Genomic DNA, 10,335 nt, shown 5'->3' on the forward strand with positions numbered 1-10,335 from the left:
GAAAACGACCTTCCCACGAGGATGCCGGCTCGTAATCGAGCCGGCGGAGTGGGAAGGTGCGACGGGTGCTACTGCACCCGTCGCGTATTTCACTGTCTGCAAGGCAGACAGTGAAATACATTTTGGGGCCCTCTTACGGGGGCCCCTGCCGTGCCCATGCCATTGGCATGGGCACGGCAGGGGCCCCCAGGGGCCCCGCGACCCCCCCTACCGCCATCCTGTTCATGGCGGCTTTCCCGCCATGAACTGGATGGCGGTAGGGGGGGTCAGAATCCTCATGGCTGCGGAGCGCGCTCCGCAGCCATGGAGGGTTCCAATGAGCAGCGGAAAGTCAGCGGGAGACCGCTGACTTTCCGCTTCTGACCGCGGCTGAACCGCCGCGGTCAGAATGCTCATTGGAGCACCGCCAGCCTGTCGGCGGTGCTCCCGTGGTCGGTGGCCCTGGCGGCCACCGGCCGCCAGGGTCAGAATGACCCTCTTTGTGTGTTTTAGTTCACTAATAGAATGTATCTTAGTGAGGTTATTAACAGTGACTTCTGTATATACAGATATATGTTATAAAAATGGCCATTGATGACATTAGAAAGACAGGTAGACATATATTTAATTTTCTAGATTAATTACATTTTATAGATGAATGCTCTGAATTTCTGAAGATGTTGAAGCATAATGGGCAGCGTTGAAGATACATTATAAATGACTAGTGTGATATTCTTCTACTTGCCACTTTCTGATCTCTAGTTTTTGATTTAGGTGATACAACATGGCGTGGATGTCCACAGAACTATCAATAGCTTTTTAGTTTTGATGATTATTTTTTTTAATTAGTTGTTCTTTGGTGTTTAATTCTGGCCTCAGTAAGATGATGTAACACTTAGGAATGAATATACAGCCCAACAGTCCAGAACCAGAGGCAAGAACAGCGAAGATCTCGACGGCCACCATGTACCTGCCCTTCGTGATCAGGTAGGCTGGGATGAAGGAGACCCAGACGCTGCATAACACCAGCATGCTGAAGGAGATGTTTCGGGCCTCATTAAAACTGTCTGGTAACTTCCGCACCTTAAAAGCCACCAGAAAGCTCAACAAAGCCAGAAGACCAACGTACACGACCACACAATAGAAGGCAGCAACAGAGCCTTCGTTACAGAGCAGGATCATCTTCCCAGATTCACTCTTTGTGTCAATGTCTGGGAACGGAGGCCAATGGATCAGCCACACGGTACAGATGATGACTTCCCATAGTGTGCAGAGTAGGATGAGGCTGTAGGATACCCTGGAGCCCACCCACCTCCGTAACCTACTGCCGGGCTTCGTAGCATTGAAAGCAATGACAACAGTGATACTTTTAGCCAGAACTGAGGAAACCGCAACAGCAAAAATGATCCCAAAGGCAACCTGTCGGAGGAGGCAGGTCACCTTCTGAGGACGTCCAATAAACAACATGGAGCAGAGGAAGGAAAGCATGAGAGACACGAGGAGGATGTAGGTGAGATCCCGGTTATTAGCTCTCACAATCGCACTGTCCCTGTGTTTCAGAAAGATCACCAGCACTGCAGCAGTGATTACTGAGAAGGAGATACTGATCGAAGCCAAAGTCACACCGAAGGGATCATCGTAAGAAAGGAACTCGATGGTTCGTGGGATGCAAGCGTCTTTGTTCTCGTTGGACCACTGGTCTTCTGGACATGTTATGCAACTGTCCACATCTGAAACCAAAAGCATAAATTATAATATTAATTTATTGTTTTAGACAGAAACTTTATGACTGTGTATTGCAGTGTGATCATTGTCAGAGTAACCCAGGCATGGTCTGGACAGGTTCAGGGAATATCACTTCCTGCCTCAAAATTTGCAATCAGAGAATTTGCCTTTGAACTCCCTTAGTTGACTAATGATTGATGGATATTAACAGATTTATGCCTACTCGCCTTAATTCACCTCTCCAGGGCAGTTCTCTTTTCAGGCTTTCATGGGTCAGCAGTGACGGGATAGTTAAGTCCTCCCTACTGGTGCACTATCTGAGCCCTCTTCCAATCCATTAAGGCACTTGATGTCACTGTTAAGAAGAAGCGGGTCACTCTGAAGCCTCCGTTCTTCACCTCCGGTAGTGAGCTCAGGCTACAAAGCCAAACTTCTGCACAAGGTGTTGGTGTAAAGGGAATGCAGAATTACACATTCCAGTACACTATGAACCATATCAAGATGGCCCAGCCAGAAATACTTCCTACATATAAATAATTAAGTAATTGGACAAATACAGGTCTGTACATCGCTAATTAATATAGCTCCAACTGTGCCAAGTAGAAACAATAGGAAATTTAGACCTTCATCATCAGGACACAACATGAGTAATGATAGTACAGTAAGCTCTTCTGGAACCTTATGGTTGTGCCCAAGAAGCAGCCTGTAACCTACCACCATGGACAGAGTTGGGGTGGTCGCCATGGAAGCAGTGTGGGTATGTTTGGTGGTTCCCCGCCATTACTGGGCTAGGACAGAACCAGTGGCTTACTGCGTTTGAGCTGTCAGGGCCTCTGTGTATGCAGCCCAGTGGGGCTTGTGGGTACATTTGCTAGCACATTAACAGAGGCCTTGACCTTTATTGGAGAGCCTCTGGTTCAATATTGAGGTCCTGTTCTCTTGAATTTCTACTGCTGTAAGTGCAGGTGGTGCTCTTGAGGGAGTGTGATGAGTTGGGCCTCTGTGACTTCCAGTGACAGTTGCAGGTCATGCAGGAACTTGGTCAGCCATCTTGATGAGCCACGTTAATTAAACCATGCCTTTGTGGTCAAGCACGCACTGTGGTTTGCCACAAGGGAAGGGCCACGTTTTCTTTCGACTTCCTCAGGAGTTAGAGAGTTGGAGGAACAGATGTTATCTGTGGAGCTATAGGAAATTCTGTTGCTAATTCTTGGCATTGGCTGTTTGGCAACCTTTTCAAGTTGTCTTAACTCCAGAGGTTCTGAAATATGTTCAAGGTCATCCAAGTAGTGATGTATCCTTTGCCTTTTCATCTTCTTTCTTTTCTAGTTTGAAAGTCCATCAATTATTCATGTATGCGTATTAATATGATAGTAATGTGGAATTCAGTGAATGTGCAACATAATTCATATGCTAATTATTGCATTATTCATCACTCATCACAAGGTCTGATTATTTCAAAATAATCAGAGATGTGTATTTAAACCTGGTTTAGACACAGAGCCTTCTCCCAGTTGAATTTCAGGTATGGATGCCAGTGCTAAGCCCTCCTCAACAGGCCTTAACATTTTCCAAACATCCCTTCTGGGACAGCACACAGATGCCAGGTGTCAGCCTGTTTTTGCAATTAAAATAATATAGGTCACATACCTGTCTGATTTGACATTTCACCATCTGAGCATGGCACACAGTCATAGCAGCAGATTGGTTGGTCTTTCCGGATGGCTTTCCTGGTCCCAGGAGGGCAGATGTCACAGCAGAGAGAGCTGGGAATCTGTGAGAAAGAAGAGATCATTGTGGGAATGAAACAAAAAGGCTGTAACTGAATAACCTGCTGTGTTCCTCTGAACTGGGCTGTAAACATCATATCACATGTAATGGTTCTGTCAGATTCACTTTATATTTATAAAAATAAGATATTGCAAATACAAACACAGAAGGTAAAAGGCATAGGTGTCAATTAATGAAAACAATGCACAGATGAACTTAACAATGGTTTCTCCTGAGGTGGTCCGTGATGATTGCTAAAGTACTTTTGCAGTGCAAAAACTGGTGTAGAAAACATAACGAGGAAAGCATAAAAACATTCACATTTGTTTAAAATGAAAGCCTGGTCAAAGTACTTAGCTCATAGAGTCTCTACAGTTGGGGGATTTCCAATTCATTTCCAAGGACTACGATGGCCCAACTGCTCCTATTCCCAACTCTGAAGCATCTGTCTGGACTATGAATTCCCTTTAAGTGGTCTGGTGCTTGAAGTACTGCAGGAGAGCACATGGTTTTCTTCAGAGTGTCAAAGGCCTCTTGACAACTCACTGTCAAGTTGATTTTTCTCGGCATCTTCTTGGAGGTAAATTCTGTGAGGAGGGCAACTATTGTGCTATAATCCTTCACAAACCTCTTGTAATATCCAGTCAAGCCAAGGAATGCCCTGAATTGGGTCTGGGTTGTAGGAGCTTCCCAAGCCAGAATAATCTGAATCTTGGGTTGTAGAGGTTGTACTTGGCCTCCACCAACCAGGTCGCCCAGGTACACAACGTCTCACCGCCTTATCTGGCACTTGCTGGCCTTGATAGTGAGGCCTACGTTTTGCAGAGGCTCAAGGACCTTTCCCAGGTGGATCAGGTGATCCTGCCAGGTGGAACTATAGACAGCTATGTTGTGAGAAGGTAGCCTCTTTCTAGCATTGTTACCCACACTTTTGGCCTGTTTGGGAGTATATATCAGTGTGTTTTTACTGTCTCACTGGGATCCTGGGACCCAGTGCTCATAGTGAAAACCCTATTTGTCAGTGTGTTTTATATGTCTCACTGGGACCCTGCTAGCCAGGACCCCAGTGCTCATAGTTTGTGGCCTGAATGTGTACACCTGCGTAGAGCCTAACTGTGTCACTGAGGCTCTGCTAAACAGAACCTCAGTGCTTATGCTCTCTCTGCCTTTAAAATTGTCACTATAGGCTAGTGACCATTTTTACCAATTCTAATTGGCACACTGGAACACCATTATAATTCCCTAGTATGTGGTACCTAGGTACACAGGGTATAGGGGGTTCCAGGAGATCCCTATGGGCTGCAGAATTTCTTTTGCCACCCATAGGGAGCTCAGAATAATCTTACACAGGACTGCCACTGTAGCCTGAGTGAAATAATGCACGTTATTTCACAGCCATTTTACACTGCACTTAAGTAACTTATAAGTCAACTATATGTCTAACACTCACTTGCTGAAGGTTAGGTGCAAAGTTACTAAGTGTGAGGGAACCCTTGCACTAGCAAAGGTGCCCCCACATAGGTCAAAGCAATTTCCCAAGACTTTGTGGGTGCGGGGACACCATTACACGTGTGTACTACATATAGGTCAATACCTATATGTAGTTTCACAATGGTAACTCCGAATATGGCCAGGTAACAAGTCTAAGATCATAAAAATTGTCCACCCATGCCAAATCTGGTATTGGGGTGCCAATCCCATGCATCCCCGGGGCTCAACGATGGATCCCGGGTACTGCCAAATCAGCTCTCTGGGGCTTTCTCTGCAGCTTCCGCTGCTGCCACCCCACAGACAGGGTCCTGCCCTCCTGGGGTCTGGGCAGCCACCTTTAGACATAGGTGTTAAAGTCTGAGGAGGGGTAGCCTCTCCCAGCCTCTATAAATGCATTGAAGGGCACAGATGGTGCCCTCTTTGCATAAGCCACTCTACACCGGTTTAGGGAACCCCCAGTCCCTGCTCTGGCGCAAAACTGGACAAAGGAAAGGGGAGTGACCACTCCCCTGTCCATCACCACCCCAGAGGTGGTGCCCAGAGCTCCTCCAGTGTGTCCCAGACCTCTGCCATCTTGGATCCAGAGGTGTGAGGGCACTCTGGAGGCCTCTGAGTGGCCAGTGCCCTCCTGATAGGTGCTTACCTGACTAGGTGGCCAATCCTCCTCTGTGGGCTATTTAGGGTCTCTCCAGTAGGCTTTTCCTCAGATAACGACCTGCAAGGATTCATCAGAGTTCCTCTGCACCTCTCTCTTCGACTTCTGCCAAGGATCGACCGCTGACTGCTCCAGGACGCCTGCAAAACTGCAACAAAGTAGCAAGAAGAGTACCAGCAACATTGTAGCGCCTGTTTACTGGTGGTGCATGCTTTGGGGGCTGCCTGCCTTCATCCTGCACTGGAAGCCACCAAGAAATCTCCTGTGGGTTGACGGAATCTTCCCCCTGATCCAGCAGGCACCAAACTTCAGCGTCACCGGTACTCTGGGACCCCTTTAATCCTGACGAGCGTGGTCCCTGGAACACAGGTGGTGGACCAATGTGATCCAGACTGTCCAGTGGTCCAACTGTCCAAATTTGGAGGAGGTAAGACCTTGCCTTCCCTCTCCAGACAGTAATCCTGTTCACCGCATGAACTGCAGCTGCTAGGTCTTCTGTACACCTTTCCAAAGAATCCTTTGTGCACAGCCAAGCCCAGGTCCCAAGCACTCCTTCCTGCATTGCTCAACTCCCTGAGTTGACCGTCGGCTTCGTGGGACCCTCTTTTGCATTGTTGAGATGACTGCCACGCTCAGTCTTCTTGAACTCTTGTCCAAGGACTTATGCTGGTGCTACCTTCATGTGCATGGGCTCTGTTCGTTGGTGAGGGCCCCCTCTGTCTCCTCTCCCAAGTGGCAACATCCTGGTCCTTTCTGGGCCCGAGCAGCACTCTTTTTCTTCAACTGTGACTCTTGCAGCTAGCAAGGATTGTTTGCGGTCCTTTGGGAAAGAAACAGCTCTGCATCCTCCAACTCTCCGTGGGACATCTTATGCACAAATGAGAAGTTCCTAGCGCCTTTCGTTGTTGCAGAATCTTCAGCTTCTTCTGTCGGAGGCAGCCATTTTGCACCTTCATCTGGGGTTTAGTGGCTCCTGCCCCCCCTGGACACTTTCACGACTCTTAGACTTGGTCCCCTTACTGTGCAGGTCCTAGGTCCAGGAATCCATCTTCAGTGCTTTGCAGTCTGTTGCAAAATCCTCTATCACGAGTTTAGTGTGTTTCCGGGGAAATAGTAGTACTTTACTCCTACTTTCCAGGGTCTTGGGTGGAGTATTTTGGACACCCTGTTTTCTTAGACTCCCAGCGACCCTCTACACACTACACTAGTCTAGGGTTCCATTTGGTTCGCATTTCACTTTCATAGCATATGGTTTTTGTTGCCCCTAGGCCTATTACATCCTATAGTATTCTACAGTGTTTGCACTACTTTCTGACTGTTTTACTTACCTGATTTTGGTTTGAGTGTATATTTTGTGTATTTTACTTACATCCTAAGGGACTATATTCTCTGAGATATTTTTGGCACATTGCCACTAAAATAAAGTACCTTTATTTTTGATTAACCTGAGTATTGTGTTTCTTATGATATAGTACCTACAGTATATGATATAAGTGGTATAGTAGGAGTTTTGCATGTCTCCTAGTTCAGCCTAATAGGCTGTGCTATAGCTACCTCTATCAGCCTAAGATGCTAGAACACTACTAATCTACTAATAAGGGATAACTGGATCTGGCACAAGGTGTAAGTACCATCAGGTACCCACTATAGCAAGGCCAGCCTCCTACATATGTCATCTAAGTAAGCTGCACTAAAGGTTTCCAGCCCAGTAAGGACTTGGTTCACCAACCTCTGGAAGGTGGCAGGTGTATTTTTGAGTCACTCATATATTTGGCTGCCCCTTGTCTGTCTATGAGCTCATCAGCTCTTGGAATTGGGTATGCATCAGTTTTTGGGTATTGAGTTGAGGCCCCTGTAGTCCACACAAAACCTAATTTCTTTCGTGTCACCCTTGGAGTGAGGTTTGGGGACTAACACTACTGGGCTGGCCAAGGGGCTCTCTGAGGGTTCAATGACACCCACGTCCAACATTTTCTTGACTTCAGCATCTATGCTTTCTCTGACATGGTCAGACTGTCTGTAAATTGTTGTTTTAACACCACATCATGAGTACACCAGTTTGTCTTCCCAGGGGTCAGAGAAAAAAACCCAGCATACTGGTTTAGCACTTTCCTGCAATCAGTCTGCTGTTGTTTTGAGAGGGTGTCTGACAAGATCACTCCATCCACAAAACTATCTTGGGGATCAGGGAGAGGTTCACTCTCATCTTCCTGTCCTTCATCTGTGACCAGGAGCATGATCAAATCAGCTCTGTCAAATAAGGGTTTTATGTGGTTGACATGGATGATCCTTTTGTGGTTTTTGCAACTGCCCAGGTCCACTAGATAAGTGACCTCCCTTTTCTTTTTAAGAATGGGATAGGGCCCAGACCATTTGTCCTGGAGGGCCATTGGAGCAACATGCTCCAACACCCAAACTTTGTGCCCTGGTTGGAACTCCACCATAGCACCTTTTTGGTCATACCAAAGCTTTTGAAGCTCTCGGCTGGCCTGAAGATTTTTGCTGGCTTTCTCCATGTACTCAGCCATTCTGGAATGCAGGCCATGCACATAGTCTACAATATCCTGTTTTGGCTCTTTGAACGGTCTCTCCCACCCTTCCCTTACAAGACTCAGTGGTTCCCTAACAGGATGCCCAAACAAAAGTTCAAAGGGTAAAAAACCTACTCCCTTTTGTGGCACTTCTCTGTAGGCAAACAGCAGGCAAGGAAGTATGACATCCCATCTCCTTCTGGGTTTCTCAGGGGGTCCTCCAATCATTCGTTTTAGGGGCTGGTTGAACCTTTCTACCAGACCATTGGTCTGTGGATGGTATGGGCTAGTGAACTTATAAGTCACTCCACATTCCTGCCACATATGTTTTGAGGTTGCAGACATGAAGTTTGATCCCCTGTCTGATGCTACCTCGTTAGGGAACCCCACCCCGGTAAAGACACTCAGAAGGGCTTTGGCCACTGCAGGGGTAGTGATGGTCCTAAGGGGAATAGCCTCATGATACCTACTGGCATGATCCACTACCACTAGGATGTATCTATGTTCTGATGCTGTTGGATCGTCAAGGGGGCCAACAATGTCAAATCCTACCCTCTCAAAGGGAACCCCAACCACAGGCAGTGGAATTAAAGGGACCTTTAAGTGCTCACCTGCTTTGCCACTGGCTTAACAGGACTGGCAAAAGTCCTTCTCTGTGTCCTAGTCTTGACATACGCCCACTCAGGGATCCCAAGCATTGGGTCTTCAGCTCTACCTCAGCCCAGGGAGAGTGCTCCAGATCATTACCAAGTAGGCAATCTACAGGGATGGATGAGAACACAACCACTTCTTTCTGCCCTGCTACTCCTCCCCATTCAAAGTTTACCATAGCCATGGGGTGAAACTTGGTCTCATTGTCAGCATTGGTGAGAGGATAAGACCTCCCTACTAGGAACGGAGTTGTGGGAACCAGGTACTGACGCACCATAGTGATGCTAGCCCCTGTATCCCTCAGAGCTTCTATTTTCTACCCATTAATCACAGGGTTGCTGTCTGTATTTGGTCATATTACTTGGCCAGGCAGCACAGGATAAATCTACCCCACCCTCAGTGACTAATGTTGCCTCTGTGGGGACACTGACATGGTCAGGCCACACCTCTGACCCCATCTGAATATTTGCAACTACATTTACTGCAGCCTGACGAAAGGCATTCTTTTTGTTTTTACAGCCTGAGTCTCCAGTTCGGTGCCCTTTTGTCTTACAGTCTGTGCACCAAGCCTGCTGGGGTCAAAGTGTTTCTCTTTGTACCCTCCCCTGGATTGTGAGTAGTCTCTGGGCCCACCCTCCTGTGAAGATTTATGGGGGCCTTGAGAAGACTCTTTGTTGTTTTTACTCTGGTTCCTATCTTTCACTTGGTGGTCGCGGGGGCGCTTTTTGGCCTCTTTCTTTTGGTCTCCCCCACTAGTGGTAGTTTTGGTAACCCTTGTTTTGACCCAATGGCCTGCCTTCCTCCCCAACTCTTGAGGGGAAAGTGGACCCAGGTCTACCAGATGTTGATGTAGTCTATCATTGGAACAATTACTCCACAGATGCTCTTTCATAAATAAATTATACAGCCCATCATAATCTTGTAAATTGTTCCCAGCTAACCAACCTCCCAACATTTTTACTGAATAGTCCACAAAGTCAAGCCAGGTTTGGTTCTGGTATTTTCGAGCCATCCTCAACTTTATCCTGTACTCTTCAGCTGTAAATCCAAAGGCCTCAATTAGGGTACCCTTCAAGAGGTCAGAGGATTTAGAATCTGCCTCATTCAGTGTCAGGAGCCTATTCCTGCACTTTCCTGAGAATAACTCCCACATCAGTTTGCCCCAGTGTTTCTTTTCAATTTGCCACCCAATACAGGCTCTTTCAAAGCCAGAAAACCATTTCACTATGTCATCCCCGTCATTTTGGGAGATTAATGTTGAAAGCCTTTTCTTTCCACACTTGTATGCTGCCACCAGAGATAGGTGACAAGCCCAACTCTTTTCTCTTCTGTTCTATCTCCAAAAGATGACTTTCTAAAGCCAGTCTTTTGGCCAGTCTGGCAAGTTCCATGTCTGTATCTGTGGGTGCTTTGGAGCTTGTGGGAGAAGAGTAGCTACCCTCATCTCCATTCTCCACATGATCTTCATCCACCTCAGAGTCATCATCATCAGCTGGGGGATGATCTTTTTCATACTGGGCCACCAGAAACCTA

General features: G+C 47.0%; 1 protein-coding gene across 1 annotated transcript; it reads right to left on the reverse strand.

Moving 5' to 3' along the window:
• Positions 1 to 647: 647 nt before the first annotated feature.
• On the reverse strand, positions 648 to 8,148 carry LOC138257301 (vomeronasal type-2 receptor 26-like). The gene is made up of 3 exons (XM_069205897.1): positions 7,729 to 8,148; positions 3,355 to 3,478; positions 648 to 1,709 (listed from the first exon to the last, which is right to left on the reverse strand). The coding sequence occupies exons 1-3, from the start codon at positions 8,146 to 8,148 to the stop codon at positions 799 to 801; spliced, it is 1,455 nt and encodes a 484-aa protein (XP_069061998.1). The 3' UTR covers positions 648 to 798.
• Positions 8,149 to 10,335: the final 2,187 nt, after the last annotated feature.

Source organism: Pleurodeles waltl, chromosome 1_2, assembly GCF_031143425.1.
Source record: "Pleurodeles waltl isolate 20211129_DDA chromosome 1_2, aPleWal1.hap1.20221129, whole genome shotgun sequence".
NCBI lineage: Eukaryota > Metazoa > Chordata > Amphibia > Caudata > Salamandridae > Pleurodeles > Pleurodeles waltl.